Source organism: Gopherus evgoodei, chromosome 7 (assembly GCF_007399415.2).
Source record: "Gopherus evgoodei ecotype Sinaloan lineage chromosome 7, rGopEvg1_v1.p, whole genome shotgun sequence".
Classification (NCBI taxonomy): domain Eukaryota; kingdom Metazoa; phylum Chordata; order Testudines; family Testudinidae; genus Gopherus; species Gopherus evgoodei.
In genome coordinates, this window is record NC_044328.1 from 101,025,313 (window position 1) to 101,048,670 (window position 23,358).

At 56.4% G+C, this 23,358-nt stretch overlaps 2 protein-coding genes across 4 annotated transcripts; one reads left to right on the forward strand and one right to left on the reverse strand.

Annotated features, from left to right (window-relative positions):
* Positions 1-1,330: 1,330 nt before the first annotated feature.
* On the forward strand, positions 1,331-14,156 carry SNX32 (sorting nexin 32). 3 transcript variants are annotated; one of them, XM_030568651.1, is made up of 13 exons: positions 1,332-1,470; positions 1,606-1,710; positions 1,953-2,063; positions 6,163-6,284; positions 6,442-6,565; positions 7,121-7,225; positions 8,716-8,821; positions 9,231-9,306; positions 9,886-9,925; positions 10,352-10,438; positions 10,579-10,738; positions 10,893-10,978; positions 11,625-14,156. In XM_030568651.1, exons 1-13 carry the CDS (start codon positions 1,429-1,431, stop codon positions 11,676-11,678), a joined length of 1,218 nt encoding a protein of 405 aa, XP_030424511.1. In that variant the 5' UTR covers positions 1,332-1,428; the 3' UTR covers positions 11,679-14,156. The 3 variants fall into 3 exon arrangements, with proteins under 3 accessions (XP_030424510.1, XP_030424511.1, XP_030424512.1); XM_030568652.1 differs by having other exon boundaries at positions 1,651-1,710; XM_030568650.1 differs by having other exon boundaries at positions 1,331-1,710.
* CFL1 (cofilin 1) lies at positions 13,883-20,735 on the reverse strand. The gene is made up of 4 exons (XM_030568672.1): positions 20,626-20,735; positions 17,300-17,607; positions 15,757-15,833; positions 13,883-15,060 (listed from the first exon to the last, which is right to left on the reverse strand). The coding sequence occupies exons 1-4, from the start codon at positions 20,626-20,628 to the stop codon at positions 14,948-14,950; spliced, it is 501 nt and encodes a 166-aa protein (XP_030424532.1). The 5' UTR covers positions 20,629-20,735; the 3' UTR covers positions 13,883-14,947.
* Between the last annotated feature and the right edge of the window lie 2,623 nt (positions 20,736-23,358).

Sequence of the window (23,358 nt, forward strand, 5' to 3'; positions counted from 1 at the left end):
TGGCCGTCACCAGATCAGAAAAAGCACTGGCAAAATGAACAGATGTCAGGAGAGGAACCATGGGTGTTTTCATTTGACCCCTCCCACTCCCAAAATTCCTGGAGTTTCTGGTAGGCATCTCATAATGCATGGATGCATAAATGGGAATCGCAGGTAGGAGAAGGGAGGTTCTATTACCTCTCTATTTGGCACTGGTGCAGCCGCTGCTCGAATCCTGTGTCCAGTTGTGGTGCCCACAGTTGCAGAAGGATGTTGCTAAATTGGAGAGGGGGCGAACGGCAAAGTGGTGGAATGTTACACCATGGGATCCGTGCCTAGAATGCCATGCTGTGAATTTGAGCTGATGCAAAGCTGTATGGCTGCAAGGAAAAGGACTGTAGCAAAGGGGTGCAGATGCACTTCAATTCACTATGATTACATTGCTGCATTTCAAGTGAGCAAACTACACTGCTGTAATATCCCCATGAAGATATGGCCTTAGGGTGTGCCCTTGTGTTAGGTCTCAGGCATGGAGCAAACCTGGGAATTTCCTGATTTAAAAGGATGACATTCTGCCCATCAAGCTACAGGACAATGAATGGGAGTGCAGAGGCAGCAGCAGGTATGAGCTCTTGCCACCAGAGAACACTCAATGCAGTGTTAGCAGGGAGTACACAAGCAGGTAGTTTGGGCCATTCCCTCTGAAAGGCAAAGTGACTGAAACTTGGGCCTATGGGTGGGTCTATGCCAAGCTATGCCTGGGGTGTCCTTACTTGTGAAACAGTTGTTGCCTACTCAGGCTGGGGTGTGAGGCTTTGTTCTTTGGACTGTGAAGGTAAACTAATCAGAGCTGTAGGATCTTGGGTGGTATCCATATGCTGAGAGGCTGAGACCCAACAGGACTCATTGCTGATGTAGGTCTAGAGCAATGGGGCAAGCAATGCTGTCATTTCTCCATCTGTTGCTTCAGCCAGAGCAAGGGGTGGATGCTTGAGCCCATCCCCCAGCAGCCTCAGAGGGCCCCCAAGATACCAAGGGGTACCATACCCAGCTGATACCCCCCATTCTCCCCTGCAGCGTCCCAGGATGCCCTGCTTCCCCATCTCCTCAGCTGCCAGGGGTCACCCCCGAGGCCCCTACCCAGCCGGGACCAGCCACCAAGGGAGAGGGAGCACACGCACTCTTATCTTCCCTACGCCACCTTAAGAAGGTATGACCGCCCCCCTCCCCCTTCTGGTGGGTGACGGATGGGAATGCTGGCGAATGGGAGCGAGGACTCTGTGCCCGGGCCCAATGGGGAGGAGGGGCGTGGAATAGCTGTCACAACCGATTTAAAGAGTCAACACCCTCCGCCCGCTCCGCCCCCCCCCCCCATTCCTAGTCAGCTGTTGAGGCCTGAGCCTAGGTTCATCTGCAGGGCATCCTGAGCTGCTCTCTTGCTGGGGGCGCATGGAGGAGCCGATGGAGATGCCGCCTGGGGAGGAGAGCAAGGTGAGCCTGGGACCCCCGTCCCCACGGCGGGGTCGGGGTCCTGCATTCCCCACCCAGGAGGGGCAGTACCCCGCTGTCCCCCATGGTGCCCTGGGTCGGGCATCGCCCTGCACCCCACCCTCTTCTCTTCCCCAGCCTTGCTCAGTTTCGGAGGAGCTCGTCACTGACCCCTCCTTGCAGGTTGAGATCTCAGACGCAGTCAGCGAACGGGACAAGGTGAAATTCACTGTCCAGACCAAGGTGAGGGGGAGTATAGGGTGAGGGGATTGGAAAGACGGGGTGGAAGGGGTCCCTTATGGGGGGTCTCGCACCACAACTCTCTGAGGTTTGGGGGGGTCTCTGGGGAATGTCTGACCCCGGAGGTTTGGGGGTCCTTGGCTTGGGTGTCCCCATTTGGGGTGGTCTCTGACAGGTCCACATATCGAAGGGGATTCTGGGGGTCCCAGGTTTGGAGTGTCTCATCCCCTGCCCCCCTGTTGCAGAGCTCTCTGCCCCACTTCACCCGCCCAGCGCTCTCTGTGGTCCGGCAGCATGAGGACTTTGTTTGGCTGCACGACACCTTCTCTGAAAATGATGAATACGCTGGCATAATTGTAAGTGGGAGTGGAGGGGATCAGGGGGACATTGTAAAGGGTGAGAGGAGATATAGGGATCATGATAAGGAGGGCATCTGGGGGGGCATCATGTCAGGTTCTGGTGTCCACAACTCAAGAAGGCCATTGCTAAATTGGGTTCAGAGAAGAGTCACGAGAACAGTTAAAGGACTGGAAAACATGCTGTGATAGTGGGGGACTCCAAGAGCTCAATCTGCTCAGTTTAACCAAGGGATGTTTAATTGGTGTCTTGCTCTCAGTCTGCAAATAAAGGTCTAACAAGATCCATGGGCTGGAAGTTCAAACCAGACAACTTCAGACTGGAAATAAGGTGCAAATTTGTATCAGTGGGGGGAATGAACCAATGGAGCAATTTACCAAGAGCTGTGGTGGATTCTCCATCACTGGACATTTTTCAGTCAAGACTGGATGTTTTTCTAGTCTGCTCTAATTCACAGCAGCAGAAGATTCACATGGCTGTGATGTAGCTGTGGTGCACATAAAATTAACTTCCATCCTGAATAGTCTCTTGCAAGTCTTCTGCCTTCAGCAGGAGTCAGCACTGGAGGATTTAGGCTTCTTAAATCCTTCAAAATTGCATCTTCCAACCTCATCTGTGGTTGGTCTCATGCTCTACTTTCTTTGATCTCAGGTCTATTAAGCTTCTATAAAAACACCTTCTCCATATGATGACCACACCATTGCAGTCTTCTTCTCAGAGGATGCAAGACTGCAACTTGCCAGGGTCATCTAAGTATCTCTTTGTTTGTAACAAAATCAAATCAGTGGGTGTTTTGACACTGACAACTGCTTAGTTTCCTCTCCTCACGTGTTTTTCATGGCCATGTTTCTGCTCCATACAACAGAGTTCTCATCAGTACCACACTGAACACTTGTATCTTAGTTGTCACATGGACACCCTACCACCCAGAGTCACAAGTGCTGGAACTAGGAGTGCCAGGGGTGCTGCCGCACCCGTTGGCTGGAAGTGGTTTCATTCTGTACAAGGTTTACAGTTTGGTTCAATGGCTCTCAGCACCCGCACTCTACAAATTGTTCCAGCACCCCTGCCAGAGGCCTTTGAAGACACCGAAATGCCATGTATGCAAGACCAATCCAACGTGACTTCTTTGGATATAGAGCCTCGTACTGTCAAGTGATTACCCAGATAGATAAACCTATTCACCCTTTCAGTGTCATTGCTATCTACATGCATCATTTGCTGGTCATTCGTTTCTGTTTTATAGGCGGCCTCCATAGCTTTGGTTTGATCACCACTGACCCTCAATCCCAGAGATTCTGCTGTTTTTCTCAGCTCTCCCAGCATTAGCTGTAGTTGGCCAGTAATCTCTCCAAGTAAGGCAGTAATATCAGCATGCTAAAGATCACGTAAAGATGAATGTCTCCATTTCACGTCTCCCACTTTGGCCACAGTCAGTTTTATCGTCAGATAGTCTTTTAGAACATTAGATTATGTAGGTGAGAGAACATATCACTAGTGTACCCCTGCTTCTACTGAAAACCAGTCTGTAATACAACCACTGACCTTCACACAGCTAAATGTACCATGGTACAGTTCCTCCACCAGGCACACTAAGGGTATGTCTACGCTTAAATTGCTACAGTGGCATCACGTCCTATACTGATGAGAGGACTTCTCCTATTGGCATAGGTAATCCACCTCCCTGAGATGCAGTAGCTAGTTTGAAGAAGAATTCAAACCCTGCAGCTAGGCAGGAAGTTAATCTAGGTGGCCCTTGTGGTTCTTTCTAACCCTATGATTCAATGACCTAGTGCTGGCTACACTGTGGGGCAGGTCGCCAGAGCTACTTCTCTCAGGGGTGTGGATCTTTCACCCCCAAGTCTTCAGGCACCCCATCCTGGCACAGAAGTGTTCACAGTGGAGTCAAAAGCAGCTGACGAGTCTTTACGTACAGTGTTAATGTCCTTTTGTTGTTTTTCAGTAACATCTCACAGAGCACAGATAGCTGGATTGTAGTTCAACCTGGGCAGAAACCACACGGGTTGTCTCTCATGTTTGGGGTGAGACAGTATTTCAGCTGGCTCAGTAACATGATGGTAAACACCTTCCCTGGGACTGACAGCAGCGTTATTTCCTGCTAATCTGAGCAAGATGATCACTCTTTTTGGAAAAAAGGGAGGATTCAGCCTCCTTTCCAGTCTTCTGGAATGTGACTGGGTTCCCAAGCTATTCAGACAACTGAATTCAATCTGGGCCTCCACTCTTTAGCAGTTCTAATTAAATGGTCAAAACCAGGTGCTTTATCATGTCATAACTGTTTGACCACAAGCATCATTTCCTCCAAGGTCACCAGCCCATTTTCTCCTGGGTTCATTTTTGGTTTACATCTTGGTGGTGAATCAATTCACAGAAATGCTCCCACCAACTTTTAAATGGTGCACTGATATCCTGGCAGTATTCTCCATTTTTGTCCTTAACTGGCAGAAGCTGAGAGAATGGACATCCAGTGAGGACCTTCAAAATCTCAAATACACCTTTCTGGTCACGTCTTACAGAGGCTTCCTCAATGTGCTGTGCCAAACCCTTCCACCATTGATTAAGATCATTCCAACAGGTCCTCTTGACTTCTCAGTCAAGACATTTCTTTCCCTCTATTGCCTATTTCTTCCTCCCTTCACTGACTTGACTCTAACCTTCCAGTGTATCCATTCGGCACAGCATCTCTTTTTTTCTGTCCCAAAATTTGATGGTATCATCTGTAATCCAGTGTTGCTTTTTCATTCTCCTTCGTCCAAGTGGTTCTCCAGCAATCTCGGGGATAGTGTAACACCAACAGACCCTGGTCGTCATCCAACCTGGGACCTCTGAAGCTTAGTGCCTGAGTCTCTACTGCAGGAGCTAAAAGCCACCTGACTCTTAGCTGAGGCTGTGGAGCAAACTCATTAATCTCTCTCTCTCTCTCTCTCTCTCTCTCTCTCTCTCTCTCTCTCTCTCTCTCTCTCTCTAAGTCAGGGATTCTCAAACAGGGGATCAGGACCCCTCAGGGGGTCGTGAGGTTATTACATGGGGGTCACAAGCTATCAGATCCCACTTTGACTCCACCATTTATAATGGTGTTAAATATATTAAAAAGTGTTTTTAATCTCTAAGGGGGGTTGCACTCGGAGGCTTGCTGTGTGAAAGGGGTCACCAGGACACACATTTGGGAATCACTGCTCTAAGTGGTCTTGGTGCCACTACATGGGACAGAGCACTACACCCAGGAGGTGTATTGGTTACAATAGCATCTTAAAATAAAGTCCACTCTTCCCTTGCACTAGACAGCTGGTCATCCAATGTCAAGTACTCCTTGGAAATCACCACCACTTACGTATCAGAGGTCGCTTCATCATGAAGCTTATCAACCCTGAAGCATTTCAATGCAGTGGTTGCCCCTCCGTGGAACTGTACGAAGCGGAACATCATTGTTGCTATTAGGTGTCCATGCTCATACGCAATCAGGAGTTAATTCCAGGCAGCCCTATGGCCTGTGTTATCCAGGCAGATTAGATGATCACAGTGGGCCCCCAATCAGTGAATCTGTGAATTGTAAGGGCATGGAGCTTGGGGTGCAGGGGGAGACACAGGCTCGCTGTAAGGGGGGCAGGGGTGTGCAAAGAGGGAAGAGTGTTTCTAGAGGAGGGGGATCCTTTAGCTGTTGACATCCTGCCCCAATGGACCCCCCCAATGGCCCTGCCCTAGCCCGAGCCCTTTGCCTTCCTGCTCTGAGACTTCCCCCCCATCCCAGAGCTACTGGCCGTGAATCCGTCCTCAGCCCCTCCAGCTCCACCTCCCAGCCTCCCTTGTCCCAACCATTAGCCCCCCACCAGCTTCACTCCCCTCCTCCAACTATGAGGCCCTCTCAGCTCTGCCCTTTCACCCCCATGTCTCAACCATTAGCCCCCATCAGCTCTACCCTCACCCCTGGCCAGCCCTGCTCCTCCCTTTCCCTCCAGCCTACCCCACAGCTAGAATCAAGGGGCCATGGGGACCTGAGGTCACAGAGGTTTGGGAGGCTGAAGAAGGGGTTCAGAGCTAATATTTCCCCTGGTTCTTCCCCCACCACCTTTGGCCCAGATCCCCCCTGCACCCTCCAGGCCTGACTTCGAGGCATCGCGGGAGAAGCTGCAGCGTCTTGGGGAGGGGAACAGCACCCTGACGCGGGAGGAGTTCGCCAAGATGAAGCAGGAGCTGGAGGGGTGAGTGACACCAGGGGAGGGCGGAGGTCGACCTCAATGCCCCAGTGTGGCACTGGGAGGCGCTGTGCCATGGGGGCAGTACAGGCAATCAGCGAGAGCTGATACAGAGGGGTTAGTTCCACTGCCCCGCAGATGCTCACTCGCCTGTCTCCTGCAGCGAGTACCTGGCCATCTTCAAAAAGACGGTAGCAATGCACGAGGTGTTCCTGCAGCGCCTGGCAGCCCATCCTGTCCTACGCCGGGACCACAACTTCTATGTCTTCCTGGAATACGACCAAGATGTGAGCCCCCCAGCACCCCTCTCCTGAGCCTCCCACCCCTGACTGAGCCCCCTGACTCCCCACCCACCCACCTGAGGCTCCCTCCTGGCCTCCTGAAATGCCTGCCCCGGCCCCCCAGCTCTCCTCTCCCCTGCTGAACCCCCCACTTCCTCCCACTACCAGCCTTCTCCACTGCTGAGCTTCAACCCCCCACCCCCACCCCGCTGAGCTGCTTGTCTCCCTGGCACAAGCCCCTGGTACCCAATTTGAGGCCATACCCATCTCTGCCGGCTCCCACCAACAAGGCGGGGGGCATGTGAGCGATTGCCCCCCACAAGATGAGGAGCACAGGGCCTGGAAGGAGCCAGGGAGGTGAGGGGAGCATCTCCTCCCCCCACTGCCTTGCCCCCCTCTCCCTTCCAACCCTGTCCTGCACAGATCCCTCCCCTAATGCTCATATTATCTCTGGCTGTGGGCAGCCTCTGTGCTGGACTGGGAGGGATGTGAGGTGCAGAGGGTTCGGGGGGGGGCCCTCTCCCGCTCCTCCCCCCCACCTGGCACTCCCTCTCCTTGCAGCTTAGTGTGCGTGGCAAGAACCGCAAGGAGCTGCTGGGTGGCTTCTTCCGGAACATCGTCAAGTCAGCTGATGAGGCGCTCATCACTGGGGTGTCGGGGCTGAAGGTGAGCCAGGACCCACTGCATGTGGGGGGGTGTGTGAACCCCTGTGGGGAGCAGGGAGAGCGTGTGTGCCTCCATCAGATCCCATCTCCCCAGAAATCCATGGGCCCTGCACAGATCCTCTAGTGACAATCAGGACCAATGCCTGTCCTGCAGCTCTGGGTGCCTTCAGTGCTCTGCTGCGGTGGCTCACAGTCCGGCTACCACCATGCAGGTCACACCCTGGCTTCCACCCCCAGTGACCCCAGCACCCTCTCCCCCCATCCTGACTTTCCCCCAAACAGTCCTGCACTGGCCAGCCCTCTCCTGCAACACTCACAGAAGTAAGGAAGTTGGTTGTTCCTTCAGAGGAGCAATCCAGGGCCGCCCACTGACTTCACTGGGGTTTGACAAATGCTCTTACGGCAGTCCCAGCACCGAACTGGTGTATAGTAAAACACGTTTAGGGAAGGCAAAGGCAGAGGTTTAAATGGTACCTGTAGGAGGAGTAAAGAGAAATGATTCCTCTTGTGCTTCTAAGACTGACACTTCACTTCAGCCAGTTACAACCTTTGCCTGAGCAGGGTCCTCACCTAAACTCAGTTCCCAGGGACTGGAGGACCCAGCGGCCTGTGATTCCAAGTGCTCTGGCCCCTTGAATCCTTCCTCATTACACTTTTATAGTACAGGAATACTAGCTACAAGCAGTTGCTTGTTGCTTAGCATTTGCGGTTCAGATCCCGTCTTCTATAGCTAAGAGGCCTCTCCCCGGCCCGCTGGGCTGCTGGTTTTGTTCACCTTTGTACACAGAGGTTCCTTCGTTGTCTCTGCCTGATGACCGGTCAGCCGAGCAAATACACGTTCCTTTGCCTAGGGCAGATTGAGCTTATGCCCTGCTTGCCAAACCCATCTGAAGAACATCATTCTACTGCCTACTTCCAACTCTTTGTACACACCCGGGCCCTACATCGCACTGGAATATTAATGAGCGGGGAGTTAGTTTTCCAGTGATATCTCATGATACCAGCGTGTTAGGTGTAGTGAGTGTGTCGGGCCTGATAGGAGTGGCTGACGGAGTAGCAAATCACCAACGGGGCTCTGTCACACAGCACCCCTGCCCTCCCGAGCCCCAGTGCAGAGAGTAACCTGGCCTGCACAGCTCACCCCCGACCCTGACTGCAGCAAGTGGCATAGCTGGTGCAACCCTCCCCCCACCATGGTACCACAGAGAGTGGCACGGCATGCACCTATCTGTTCCTCTCCCCCCCACCCACACTCAGTGGAGAGTGGCACCCTGCACAGATTCCTTCCCTTGCAGCAGTGACCATGTTAGCGCTTAGCCTAGCCCACGTAGATGCCTCCCACCCCTGCCCCGTGCAAGGACCACATGGCACACACACACACACACCGGCCTTGAGGGGCTGCATGGTGTGTGCCGATCCCCCTCCCCTGTTATGGGTGGGGTGAGGTGTGGGGCATCCCTCGGCTCTCTGGCTCCCTGTCACCCCCTGCAGGAGGTGGACGAGTTCTTTGAGCACGAGCGGACGTTCCTGCTGGAGTACAACACCCGGGTGCGCGACACCTGCCTCAAGGCCGACCGCGTCATGCGCGCCCACAAGAGTACGTGAGGGATGGGATTCTCCCTCTCCGGTCCCTTCTCTACAGCCCCCTCTGGTACCAGGATCACCCTTCTGCCCCACCCTGGCCCTGGCACTGCCCCTTTCAGAAGCATCTCACCTGGGGAGGGGAGCTTCCTGGTGATCGGGGCACTTGTGGGTGGGGACTCCCTGGGGTGCTTAGCACCAGGGATTCCCCTTGCGAGTGGCAGCTGCCTAGGAGCTGTCCCCTATTTGGAGGCAGTGGGGGAGCCCTTCGGGGGTCAGAGGAGCAGGGTGGTGGAGACTCTGAGGAGGGGAACCCCATTGGGCTCCTGGAGGTGGATGTGAGGCAGGGACTTCTGATTTGGTGGGGGGGAGTCTGCAGGCTAATGGGGTACATCCCCTGCCCTGATGGATGCCCCCCAATACAGGCCTGGCAGAGGACTATATCCCCATCTCAGTGGCACTGAGCAGCCTGGGCACACAGGAAGTCTGCCGGCTCCAGATGTGAGTATTGAGGTGCAGGGAAGGGGCTCTCTACAGGCCCCCAGAACTGCTTGCTGGGGGAGCTGTGTTGGGGAAAGAGGCGCTGGGACTGGGGCTTGAATAACCCCCACCAAGCTGGGGCGGGGCTGCTATAAGGTGTGCCCTCCCCCAGAATGCACTCTGCTCCCCCCTGCAATGACCCCAGTTAGGCATCAGGGGTACTTCCACTCCCATCCTAGGCTGCCAAATGGAGATTAGAGGCTGGGGGGAGAGTGGTGAGGCGGGAGGCATTTTGGGGGTGGGGAAGGCAGCCCAGTATGGTGGTGACAGGGCCCTGTGGATAGTTGGGCGGTGATGGACAGGGGATGGGGGGGCACTTCCTGGTGTGGCGGAAGAGTTCTGGGGGGAAGGAGGGACCTCAGACAGAGCTGGGGGATGGGTGCTGTCTGGTGGGGGAGCTGCAATATTGGGGGGGCCTAATGTCGGGGAAGGGTGTGGGGTCACTAGGGGGCTGGTGGTGTGGGGGAGGGGGTGCAATGGGTGGGTTACTGGGGGAAAGTACCAGGAGAGTCACTGATGAGTCTCCCCTTCGCTCCCCAGGAGCTTCCTGAAATTGGCTGAACTCTTTGAACGGCTGCGGGTGAGTGAGGGCTCCCTCCCCCGCACCTCGAGGGGCCTCTCCCCATCCCCTACCATGGGCCCCCTCTGCTCTGGGGCTTCTACCTCCCCCCCCCCACACACTGTGCCACAATTCCTCATGCTCCAGACCCCCCCAATCTCCTGGTGTCCCCCACCTTCCCCTGAACCCCACAACCAGGATCAGCCGCACCCCACAGACTCTGCAGTGGGGAGGAAGGGCCTTCAGGGCCCCCATGCTGGACCTCCAGCCCCCTTCTCAGGGGGTCTCCACCCTCACTTACTAGCACCCCCTATGGCTGGATGTTGGGGACCTCTGAGGGGGTGATATTAGCTCAGAAGGATGGGCTGTAGAGGCTCAGGATTAACTGTGGGATTAACACATACACCCCTTTGCTCATCACCCTCCCTTCTGTCCTCTCCTCCCCAGAAGTTGGAGGACCGGGTGGCATCGGATGAGGATCTGAAACTGTCTGACCTGTTCAAGTACTACATGAGAGACTCACAGGCAGCCAAGGTACAGGCAGCACGGTGCAGAGATGCGACCACCTCTGGGGTGGGGCCTGGGGCTGTTAATATAGGGCTCCCTCACCCAGCACTGAGATGCAGCCGCCTCTGGGGTGGGGCATCGAGATGTATAACTGGCTGTGTCCCCAGGATCTGCTGTACCGGCGCCTGCGGGCCCTGGCTGATTATGAGAATGCCAACAAGGCACTGGACAGAGCCCGCATGAGGAACAAGGAGGTGAAGCCCGCTGAGGCCCATCAGCAGCTGTGCTGTCAGCGCTTTGAACAGCTATCAGCCTCTGCCAAGCAAGGTGAATACAGAAGGACTAGGAGCCAGGACTCCTGGATTCTGTCCCTGTCTCTGGGAGGGGAGCGGGAAGGATGTCTAATGGGTTAGAGCACGGGGCTAGGATACAGATCTCTTAGGTTCTCTCTCTCTTCCAATTTCTCTCTCTCCCTGGGCAGAACTGACTGATTTCAAGTCACGTCGAATCTCCGCATTTCGCAAGAACCTGATCGAGCTGGCGGAGCTGGAGCTGAAACATGCCAAGGTATCAGGGACCCTCAGAAATCTTATAACCCTGCCTGAGGTCCACCTACCTCCCTGCTAGCCCTTGGGAATCTCCCTACCCCAGCCTGAGTGTGGAGCTGCAGGAACTACCACTGCCGCCCCACCCTCCAGAAGCTCCTCCAACCCTGACTGAGAATCCCTGGGGATCCCTCCCCCACAACTACCTGCCTCCCTCACCAAACCTGAACTGGGACCCCTCAGAAGCTCCCATCTCTTTCTTACCCTCCTCACCCAGTGCATGGTCTGTTTCCCCATCCCCCAAGCCTCTGAGGAGCCCTGTGTCCCCCCCCCCACATGCTCTCTGCACCCGGGGGGACGGGATTGGAGAGTTGTCTGAGCTCCCCCCAATCACCTGCAAGCCCCCCCATCAGCACAGACCCTGTCCTCAATTGCAATACCCAGGTGTTGCCTGCAGGGGGTAGCAGTGTGACACACTTGGGTCCTCATACAGGTTGAGGCTCTGCAATGCCACTCCGTTAGGCTGAGAGCCAGGACTCCTGGGTTCTGTCCCCAGCTGTGAGAGAGGTGTGGGGTGGATCACTGTAGGTTTTCTTGGGGTCCAGTTTCCCCTGGAGCATTGCACTGGGGGGGTGTCCCCCTTTCTAACCCTCTCCCCTCTCTTCCAGGCCAGTAGCCTGCTGCTGCGGAACACCCTGATTGTGCTGAAGGGCGACGCCTGACACTGCCACCCAGCCCTGCACCTGGGGAGGGGCCTCTCAGTACCTTGCCCTGGGGCCCCCCCCAGCACTACTGCTGCTCCCTCATAACCCAGCCCCATATATCCCTGCCCCAACCTTGCTGGCATTCCAGCCCCTTCCATACCAGCTCTGCGGGCCCATCTGACTGTGGGGGCAACCCCCCCCCACACCCATTAATTCCCTCCCCCTGGCTTCCCAGAGATGGCTGCAAGCCAGAGTTCCTTTAGGAGGGGAGCCAGGACTCCTAGGGTCTATCCTCAGCTCTGGAAGGACAGTGAGGTATAGTGGGTTAGAGCAGGAGGGCTTGGAGACAGTGAACCCCTTCCCCTCTGTCCCCCACCCTCCACTGCAGAACACCACATGTGGCAGAGGGCATGGGGGATGTTAAGGTGCATTCAAGTGCATAAAAGATTGTTTAAAGGAGGAAGGAGAAAAAATGTCATCTTAACCTCTGCGATAGGACAAGTAGCAATGGGCTCAAATTGCAGCAAAAGTGGTGTAGGTTGGACATTAGGAAAAACCTTCCTGTCAGGGTGGTTAAGCACTACAATAAATTACCTAGGGAGGATTGTGGAAGCTCCATCATGGGGGATTTTTAAGAGCATGTTAGACAAAGACCTGTCAGGGATTTTCCTAGATAATACTTAGTCCTGCCTTGAGTGCAGGGGACTGGATTAGATGACCTCTCATGGTCCCTTCCAGTCCTTTGACTTGGAGCTGTTCTAGCCCTGCACAAGAATCCAGGCTAGATACCATCTCCCAGCAACCAGATGCAGGGGGGAGGGGCAGAATGAGGGGAGGAAGGGGTGTGAGATGGGGGGAAAGTGTGAAACTGCAGTAGAAAGACAAGCAATTGCAGCCTGGCAGCTATCATTCAGTTCTGTCCATCCACAGCTCTGTACCCCCCAGCCCCAAACTCCCCCAATAAAGGCCCATTTTGTATCCATGCAGCCTCATTGTCAACCCCCTCAGCCAGGGCCCAGCCCCCCACAGCATCAAGGCTCTCACTCCAGCCCAGCTTCCTCACCTGCTGCTGCTGCGACTTCCCGTTGCTCACCCTGACCCCCACCAGCCCCAGCTCCTGCATTGCTTGATCACAGCACCCTGAGCTGATCACTCCTAGCAGAGAAGCTGTCCTAGCATCCCCAGCTGGTGTGAACTCCCACATAGGGCCCTGCTGTGGGGTGGGGGGAGGCTTGGCTTCCCCCAGCAGGGCCAACAGCTGCCCTAAGAGCTCTCCCCTCCCACATGAGGGAATACACCCCAGAAGGCAGGGAACCTGTTCAGGCCCCATCCCCTGCTAAGGCTGTACATGGTATGACAGGGACTAGCACTAGGAAAGGAGACCTTCAAACACACCCAGGGATCCTGGCTCCTGCCCCACCCCAAACTCTCCTGCCTTCTCCCTTGGCTTCCAAGCATCACTCACCTATGGTCCAGTTAGACCATAAGGTGGCTGTTAGCTAGGACTCCTGGGTTCTAGCTCTACCTCAGGGGCTGGTGGATTAGAGGTCAGCTTTACCCCATTACACCCCTGGGGATAAAGCTAGCCTCCTTCCCCCTAAACACACAGGATGAAGCTGGGGGTGGCTTCTGGGGGCAGCAAGAGATGGTGAGAGCAGGGAGTGGGCAGCCCTATTGTCCCAACCCCAAGCAGCTCTCTTAGCAGGTCCAAGGAGCAAAGGGCTGATCCTAGTTGGGATTTATACTCCCTCACCCAGCCCTTATCCACCCCCCAGGCCAGACTAATGCAGGACGTCCATAGGAGACATACACAGAGGGAGAGCCAGCACCACTGCTCCTTCACAGCCAGCATGGGACTTTGAACTGCTGCAGGAGGGCTGGGGCACTAGGCCAGGCCTGACTGACCAGTGACAGGTATGGAGCCAGCCTCCAGAAGGGGGTGGGGAGCAGTCTAGCTGCCTAGAGTAGGAGGGAGGTGGCCATGGGCACAGACCTGCCCAGGTTCCCTGCACTCCTGGGTGTTTTACAAGAAAAGGCAGATGCTGTTACTCATAAGCAGCAGCCACACCCAGCTCCCATGGCCACCCACACCCAAGGCTCAGCACTGATTGCAGGCTCCCAGGAGCCAGGACTCCTGGGTACTAGTCCCAGCCCTAATGTCCTTCTGCCTTGTTTCCCTAGTGGCCTCAAACCTTCCAGATAAAACCAGGCAGGGCAGTAGCTTGTTAGCATTCATCTTTTTTATTGAAGGTCATTACAGGTGCTGCTTCCATATTAGTAAGTTCCACTGGAAGGATGTGTCCCAGCCCCCAGTTACTCAAATTTTGCAAGTTTCTCCACAATATTCCATTTATACACAGTACTACAGACAAGCACAAAGCCACTAAGTCATGGATGCGTTGGCAGCAGGGGGTTGCTTTCCGGGGACACCCCCAGCTCTCCCGGTGGGGCCAGAGAGAATCGGCATCTTTCACTGTTTCAAAACACAAAACCCTTAAAAAAAATTTACACACACACCAGAAATTTCTAATTCCAGTCAGGAGAAGGCTACAGGGATGCAGTTAAGAGGAGCTACTAGGATGTCACCTTCCACCAGAAACTGCTAGCTGCTCAAGACCTGGGGTTGGCTGTTGGAGGGTCCCTCGCTCACTAGCCCCTTTTGGGAACACCCTAGCCAGCAGTGGACTGGCCATCAAGACCTCAGCCCTATGGAGAATTTGAGATGGGCTGTCAGGAGAGGGCAACGTAACAATGAAGCCACTTGGTCCCTGATCAACCTTTGTAGGAGACGTTATTGGAATGGAAACGGGGAATGGTCCCAGAACTAGACAGAGCTCAGCGGATGATCCCCATGAATGGTGGAACAGTCCCAAGATCTACACTGATCTCCAGCACTCCAAGAATGGGCCCTTCTTGGTGTCTCTAGACATCAAGCTAGAGAGCTCAACGCATGGTCCCTTCTGATGGTGGAGTAGCCCCGGACCTTGAGGAGAAGCTACAGTGCCCAGGGAAATAGTCCCTTTGGTCTCCAAGGCGGAAGTTCCAGGTAACCGAGGAGGCAGTGGGTTTGGCAGGTGCCCCGCACAGCAGTCGTGGCCGGGCCGTGGAGTGTCTTGGGGACTCTGATCGTGCAAACTGGAGAAGGAGACTTAGGCAAAGAATCGGAACATTATCTAAGGAATTATCCCACCCACCCCCCACGGCCCTCCCACCCCCACCCCCCAAAAAAAGGTAGCACAGGACTGATTAACATGGAAGCTCCGGTATAAACTGGCACTGGGAGCGGCTCACAAGGGCTTCCCTTCCAAGCTGACGACGGCGTTGCCGCCGAGCTTCTGGGCCAAGGTGCAGCGGTCCTTCACCTCCTCGTAACAGGTTGCTTGCAACTCGTGCTTGATACCTTGGGTGGGGGAAGAAAACCAGGGAAGCTTAGGGCAAGTCTCAAGTTGGAAATCAACCCCTATCTCCTCTCCCTCCCAGATCCGACCCCCACCACCCCCAATCACTCCCTATGGGCAGGGCAGTGAGATTGTGATCCCCCAGCCAAGAAGCCCTGCTGTAGCCTTAGCAAAGGCACCATCTGACTGGGGGCCTGAGAACTCCCAGCTCCGCCCCATCCCAGGCAGGGTCCCTCCCCCACCACACTGGCCCATTCTGCCATGGGATCAGAGACTGTTTATTTAACATCTCCCAGCAGGTGACATGCACCAGGGAATTGACACCCCCTTCCAAGGGTGGGGGGTAGCCTCAGAGCACAGCAAGGAATCAGATCCAGACCCGTGGGCGGCTGCCAAATGGCTCTAACCCACTAGCCCCTGCTCCCTCTCAGAGCTGGGATAGAACCCAGGAGTCCCAGTATCGCAGGTGCTAGGCCCCGGGGGCCACCCCAAGAGTGCAGTTCCACCTGGCCTTGGCAGGCACAGGCAGACCATGAGGCTCAAGTCATACAGCACCTCACTTAGAGGGGCTAGCAGCACAACCATGAGGCTGGGCTGGCATCCCACTGCAGAGCTGCTAGCTCGCTCACCCCCCATGGGCCAGGGCCCCACAGGTGGCAGGACGTGGCCTGCTACTAGGGGTACAGGACTCTACTCACCTGTGAGTTTCTTCTTGATGGCATCCTTGGAGCTGGCGTAGATCATCTTGCTCTTGAGGGGGGCACAATCTGGGGCCCTGCAGGGAGATGGGAGGGACTCATACCAACACTAGGGACTGGAGGCTCCTGCAAGGCACAGCTCAGCAGCTGAGGCCTCAGACACAGTGCCCACCTGGGCACAGACTGAAGGTGTAAGAACAGAGCAGCGGGACAGGGGCTGAAAGGGGCAGGGGGAGGAGCCCTCCCTGCCAGGCCATACACTAGCTACAGCACCTGAGGGGCAGATTCCCAGCAGGAGGCACAAGGAGCAAGAGAATAGCTGGGGGAGGCCCAGGAGAGAAATTGTGGCAGGTCAGCAAGGCAGAAGGGGAGCTCTGGGTCTCACTGCCATGCCTGGCAGAGGGGGCAGGGTGGCTCTGTGCCTGGCACAATAAGGGCCTTTAAATGCCACCCCAAATAGGAGCTGCTGTGCTGGCTGAAACCTAGAGATACTGCTGACAATCTCCCCTGCCCCATTGGGCAGAGAGTTTCAAATCCAGGCCTGTCTTAACTCTCCTGCCCATGGCACCCATTAGAGTCCCCCCATTAACACCCCTCCTTGTCTGCACCCACTCATGCCTCCCACAAGTCCCACCCCTGTAGCCTCTTCATGCTTCCAGCGGGCCCCAGAGCAGGAAGGAGCTAATGTGTTCAGAACCCCCTGAGTGCTCCAGCTGGGCTAAGGGGGCTGGCAGAGTCAGCACAGGATGCACTGCTTGGGTCAGGTCACTCCTAGATCCCCAGTCCTCCCACCTGCCCTAGTGTTGTGGGCCCCACTGCCAGCTGGTCAGCCAGCAGCCCTTTAAACATGCAGCTGGCACTCCCTGCTGGGCTTGCTCCACCCAGCAGACGAGCCGGGTGCTGGCACTGGGTGAACAAAGGCAGCTTTCACTGTGGCTCTGCAGAAGGAAGGGGTGGCACAGCCAGCCAGGGAGGGGGATCCAGGGGGCTTCTCAGGCCTGGCTAGAGCCAGGAAGCAGGACCATAAAAAGGAATTTGAGAATGGAGGAGCAGGGGCAGGGCCAGGGACAGAAAGGGGAGGAGCAAGGGGGCCACTCTAGGCTGAGGGGCTTGGCTCTACCAGAAGATGCAGCAGGGAGAATGGCACTGGAGGAGGATGGGAAGGGGACAATACTGGAGACGGGCATGGCCAGAAGAGGGCAGTGGGGCGTAGCCTACTCCACCAGGCCCCAAGCCAATGGGCCTAGAGGATTTAACCCAGCAGCTGCCATGGGCTTTGCAGCTTTCAAGTTGGGGGGGGGGGGGGGAAGGAATGGATCGGGCAAGCAGCGGACAATGTTGCCACCCCTTCCTTCTGCAGAGCAACAGTGAGTGTGCTCAAAGGATGGACCCAGCCAGCAGAGATAATGAGGTACCCCAGGGAGTGACCAAGACAAGGGGTGTGACTCCCCCAGTAGCTAGCCGGTGGAGAGGGTGGGCATAGCCAGTAGGGGCAAAAGGGCTGTACCACCCTGGAGGAAATGAGGCTGGGGCACGGCCCTACCAGAAGACAAAGACCAGATCCTCCTTCTTGCTCTCCTTGGTCTCGTAAGTGGCATCATAGAGGGCATAGCGGCAGTCCGACTCCGGGAGCATCTTGACAAAGTGCAGATAGGGGTCATCGACTGTCTCACCCACGTCCCCCACCAGGATCTCCTTGCCCTCCTCCAGGATGATGTTCCTTTTGTCCTCGCTCAGGCAGAAGAGCACCGCCTTCTTGCGCTTCTTCACCTCCTCAGGGGTGGAGGCCTTCCGCACCTTCATGTCATTGAAGACCTTGATCACTCCATCAGAGACTGCTACGCCAGATGCCTGGGGGGGGGGAAGAGGGGGAAGCATTAGGGGCTCCCCCAGCCTCCAAAGGCTAGGTAATGAGGTGCCCATTACAGAGGTATCGGCCCCAGCACATCAACTCCCAAGGGCCATGAGCAATAGACACTGGGATTTCCTAGCCCTGATAGGCAAATCTTCACAACAGAAGCCAAGCAGAGGGGGACTGTTGGGGGATCCACCCCTTGCCCCCACCAAAAAGCCTTGGGGGCTAGGTAATGTCAGTGCTGAGGGCCCACATACTCCACCAGGCCCCAAGCCAATGGGCCTAGAGGATTTAACCCAGCAGCTGCCATGGGCTTTGCAGCTTTCGGGTTGGGGGGGGAATGGATCGGGCAAGCAGCGGACAATGTTGCTGGTTACACGGACAGACACACTCCAGCAAGGGCCAGCAGCAAACCATTAAGGCTGCTGGTGCCCCAGTCAGAGCCATGCACAATGGGAAGTGCTGCATCAGAGCCTTACGCAAGCAGCCCCGGCAGGAACCTGAAAGCCCACGCAGGAAACGGTGCTGCACGTGACCTGTGCAGAAAGAAGTTGTGCCCGCTGCTTCCCCATTGCCACTCAGCAGCCTGGGCCCTTCCCCCATGGTGCAGTCCCAGGGGCAAGGGACCTGCTGCAAACCACCACCTGCAGGGATGGGGTGACAACCCTTTCCCCCCCCATCCCCTGCTCCCCTAAAGCCTTGCCAACCCCCACTGACCCCAGGAGACCACTACCCCCGGTGCCTGCCTGCCAGCTCCACCTCTACAGCTCCCATCCCCTATTTCCCCTGCTCACCCTGTGCCTAACTCCCACTCCCCATTCACCCCAGGAACCCTCTCCTCCCTGTTTACCTCCCATCCCGCAAGGCAACTGCTTTACTGCACCAAGAGACAGATCGTTGAGCCTCCACCAAAGCCTCCTTCCTGGCCCAGGGTTCAGAGCACAGCACCCCCCACAGTACTGAACTCACCCTTCTCCCCACCCCCATGACACACCTTCAGACCAAGAGCCTCATTATTGGGGGCCCTGTCATAGCACTTCACACTCCACTGCCTGGCAGCAGGGGGGCCAATCTGAGCAGCTGGGGGCACCCCAAATTCTAACCACCCAGCCCAGGCCCCCATTGGATGATCCCAAGGGTCTAGCCAACATCTGAGGTGGCCCTTCAGTAGAGTCTGGCTTCAGCAGCTGGCCGGCAAAGCAGCACAGTGATATGCTCTTATATGGCGAAGGGAGGCTGTTATAGGGAAAGCATCAGCCCCTCTGCTCCAGCGGCCAGTGCTGGGGGAGGGGGGAAATGAACGGGGCCTGTCAGGAACCAGCACCGGAGAGAGTCAGCGGATCTCCAGGCCTGGGTCCAGATACTTCAGCCAATACAGCCACCCCTGCAGCAAGGCCCTTGCAGCCAGGAGCAGCCCCCGAGCCTCCTAATTGAGTGGGCCCATAGGAGGCTAAAGGGCTTTTGTTCCCAGTTCCAGCAGCTCTGTCTGAACCCATGGCAAAAAACCTTAACCCTGTAAATACTAAATCAGTGCTACGGGTTCTGCCAAAGAAATGACTGTTCACGGGTCACTGCTAGCACCCTTTGCTAATCACTCCCCAGATTTCCCTGTACCCTCCAGCCCCAAGTTCCCCCACCTTCCCTCCAAGCTGTGCTCACCACTCATCCCCAGCAAGGCAGTTTTAGGAGCCCAGGCACCAGGCCAACCAAGCACCTCTCTCCCCCGCCAGTATCTTTGTCCTCAGGCACAGGGAGGGCTCTATAGGTTGCATGGAAGCACCCCCACCCCTCAAGACAGTCCAGAGCTGCCAAGGGCCATGAGGGCTCCCTGCTGGCCCTGACTGAAGCAGGTTTGGCCAGGGCGAGCTGGGGCTGGGAGCACGAGGCAGAGATGGAGTCAGACATTTTGCAGAGCAACATGCTCACCCACTGTCATAGCACGTCAGAGGGAGCAGTGGGGTGCAGAGATTGGGAGGGGGAGATGAGCGCAGCACACTGGATTGACTGATCTGCAGGGAGCTAGGACAATGTAGGCACAAAGATGGGCTCAGCTTAGACTCAGATTTTAATGTCAGAAGGGCCCATTATGGCCCCCTTTCAGACCTCCTGTATAACACAGGCCAGAGAATCTCACCACCCATTCCTGTATCCATCCCACATCTCGGGCCCCACTCATTAGAGACTTGGCCCCATTTGACACATCAACCACCACCTGCATCCCACCACCCCAAGGAAAGGTAACTACAGCAGACATGGGGAGCTCTGAGGTCATAGGCCCCTACGTACCACAGTGGAGCTAGGACATCAGGAAGAAGAAATGGGGCTGGGGTGACTGGCAAGCCTCAAACCCCATGCTCTGGGGGAGGTGGGAGAATCTCCCTTTGGCAACCCCCATGCTCTGATGCAATAGGAGCCCCTGGAACAATCTCCCCCGGAGAACTAGCTCCAACCCCATCAGAGGCTGGGAGAAGGGGCCAGCCCCATCTAGGGCTCACCCATAGGGGTGCACAATCTGCATCCTGCCACACACCTGCACCTAAGAGAAGTGGCCAGGACAGGCCCTGTAGAAAGCATAAGAGAGCCCCTCATAGGGATCCCACGCGGGAAAAGGAAGCAGACACCCGCTATGACTTCCAAAGGCACCTCCAGCTGGATCCCATGGAGGTAGGCGGGAACCCCTAGGAAAAGGCGAGAGTCCCATGGACCCTACACGGGCTTCCCGACACAGAAGGGAGCAGACAAACAGCCACCTATAGATCCCATAGGGGAAACGAGGCTCCCCTTGGAGCTCCCATTCATAGAAATCCTGTACAGAGCAGCGCCCCACCTCCCCCACAGGCGGTGTGGAGGACGAAATCGGATCCTACAGCGGGATCCCCGATAGCTCTTACAGGCGCCCCCTACAGAGGTGGCGGGTACGCCACACTCCCCTTCCCCTATGGATCCCATAGGCGCCCCAAAGGCAAGATGGCGGCCGCGGGGCACAAGATGGCGGCGGCGGGCCGGGGTCTCACCATGGTGCTGCGGGCGGGGGGGGATCACGGTCCGGGCTGCGCGGGGCTCGCTCTGCAGCAGCTTCTCGCTCGGTCGCTGTCGAGACCAAATACTGCCCCGCCCCAAACCAACCGGCCGCCCGCTTCCGCTTTTTGGGGGAGGGGCACTTCCGGGCGGCTTGGGCCGTGGGGCACGCAGGGAAATGGAGTCCGCGCCCCGGGGCCGGAGCCGCAAAGCGCAGGGAAATGGCGGGGGGAGCGCGAGGGAGGGATGATCGCTGCAGACCGGAGGGTCATGGGAGATGTAGGCCGGGGGGGGCAGGGAGAGGCTGGCGCGCCTAATCTGAGAGAAATCACAGCGGGGTGTCCTGCAGTTGCAGTGCATCATGGGTAACGTAGACCCCATTGAATAACGGGAGATGTTGTTTAATCATCTCCACGCCGCCTGCAGGGCGCTGCGCTGGGGTCAGACTTAGAGCTGCTGCCATGCTGGGGGCAGCAGCTGGTGCAGCCCGGAGTTCTAGGTTCTCGCCAGGCTCCGGGTGGCGTGTGGCCTCTAGTGGGTAGGAGCCGGGACCCGGGATTGTAGCCAAGAGGCTTGGTATCGGGATCCTCCCCGAGGCCGAGGTCCGACCTCCCACGTGGGACCCCGCCTGGAAATAAAACAACGGTTGCGATAATAAATCAGGTTGTTAAGGAGCTGCTGATCGCGGGGCCGGGGGGCTAAGCAGTGCAACGGGAGGGGTACGTATGTAGCGTGACCAATAGGCTCTGGGGCAGCCGAATCCGCAGACCGGCTGCTGGTTGGCTGAGCCTCTCCCTGAACCCGCCCCCTCCCCCTTCCGGGCTCTGTTCCCTCCCCGCCTCATTGCGTCGCTTCCAAATAAGGGCGTGAACAGCGGCACAGAAAGAGACCCCGCCTCCTGCAGCATCCACTCCTTATAAGGACATCTAGGGCAGCCGAGAAGCCCCACGCCCCCCCGGCCCTAGGTGTTGGGGGAGGGACCCAGAGCCGCCCTGGAATCCTTGCTCCCCATTCCGTCCCCTGGCTGATTACTTTGGCCCTTGCCCAGTACCGCCGCAGTGTTGTGAATTCTCCTGATTTTGTCATGGGGATTATAGTTTTCCTTAAAGCCTCAACTCCTGGAGTCAAGTGGAGATGTGAGGCCTTCAGCCTTCATTCGTAAAGAAAAATACCCTCCTAGCCCTGTGGCAGTGGAGAAAGCTTCAAAATGTGACCACAGTGCACCCTAAAGGCTCAAAAAGCAGAAACCGACTAAAAACCACCAAATCAATTATGTTTACATAATCTCATGACTTTTGAGCACTTGGGGTTGGCAATACTGCTACAGGGATAGACTGGCTGGGTTGTACCCAGCAGCAACCTTAGGCATTTTGCCTGGCAGGGTTGAAAACATTTTGGGTACCCCCTTAATTGCCCTCCCCTGAGGTAGTGGCTGCAGGAAAGGGGGAAAAAAGGCTGAGTGGCACAGTGCCCCCGGAAGTTGGCAGCCAAGGTAACCGCCCTGTTCATCCAACCCTACAAGCAACCTTTGTTATACCTCTTAGGGACAATCTTGCTGCTCTCATCCTCTGGCCCAAAACCCAAGCACAATTTACATGTCACGTATAAGTGGTCACCATTATGCTCCAGAGTTAACAGACAGTGCCAAAGCTCTCTATGCCACTGTTCCAGGCATCCTGCATGACTCAGCAGGGAGTGCTCTTCCCCTAAAACCAGTGTTGAGCCCACCACACCAGCCAACCCTGTATTAACAGACCCTGCACACCACCTCACAGGAAATTGTGACTCAGAACTAAGGGAGGGATCCCTGTATAAACAGTCCCTGTGCCCCACCCTAGAGACACCTGGGTCTCAGAGCTGCATAAAGGCTCTGCCTTCTGCTAATCTAGCCGTGGGCTCCCCCCACCCCAGCTCTGCCAGTACCCCCAACCCATGGCTGTCTGCAAGGCAGGACTATCTCCAGGCAGAAGAATATCTAGCTCAAGGGATTAGCCAAATGCTCCCTAGATTATCCCCCTCACATATCAAATTGAGAAACCACCTGTGTGGGGTGGAGCCATCTGGGTTGGGGAGAGCTGGTGGGAAAGGATGATCTGAAACCAGGAGAGTGGCTCCCACGGTGGGGGCAGGTTGGTTTCCCTTCTTTCTCAGCATGACCCCAGCTAGAGAGGTTTCTGTGGGCATGGGGAGTTGCCTTCTCAACTCTGCCAGTGCCATTCATCCCCAACCCACAGCCTCCTATGACCCCAGCCCTGGGCTCCCCCCACCCCAGCTCTGCCAGTGCCCCTCACCCCCAACCCACAGCCCCTGCTACCCAACCCTGGGCTCCCCACAGCTCTGACAGTGCCCCTCACCCCCAACCCACAGCCTCTTGCTACCCAACCCTGGGCTCCCCACAGCTCTGACAGTGCCCCTCACCCCCAACCCACAGCATCCTGCTAACCCAGCCCTGAGCCCCGCCCCCCAATCCTGAGGTCTGCCATTGCCTCTGACCCCCAACCCAGTCTTCTGCTAACCCAGCCCTGGGCTCCCCCCAACCAGCTCTGCCAGTGCCCCTCATCCCCAACCCACAGCGTCCTGCTAACCCAGCCCTGAGCCCCCCCCGATCGTTAGCTCTGCCATTGCCCCTGACCCCAACCCAGTCTTCTGCTAACCCAGCCCTGGGCTCCCCCCAACCAGCTCTGCCAGTGCCCCTCACCCCCAACCCACAGCGTCCTGCTAATCCAGCC

Bases quoted from the DNA above. Each gene is read 5' to 3' on its own strand.
- SNX32 (XM_030568650.1), top strand. From the start codon at position 1,429: ATGGAGGAGCCGATGGAGATGCCGCCTGGGGAGGAGAGCAAGGTGAGC. The intron at 6,285-6,441 runs GTGAGTGACACC...TGTCTCCTGCAG, and splicing joins ATGAAGCAGGAGCTGGAGGG to CGAGTACCTGGCCATCTTCA. The intron at 10,739-10,892 runs GTGAATACAGAA...CTCCCTGGGCAG, and splicing joins ATCAGCCTCTGCCAAGCAAG to AACTGACTGATTTCAAGTCA.
- CFL1 (XM_030568672.1), bottom strand. The intron at 15,834-17,299 runs GTAGGGCCGTGC...ATCTCCCTGCAG, and splicing joins GATCTGGTCTTTGTCTTCTG to GGCCCCAGATTGTGCCCCCC. The intron at 15,061-15,756 runs GTGAGTAGAGTC...CCCCCACCCAAG, and splicing joins CATCAAGAAGAAACTCACAG to GTATCAAGCACGAGTTGCAA.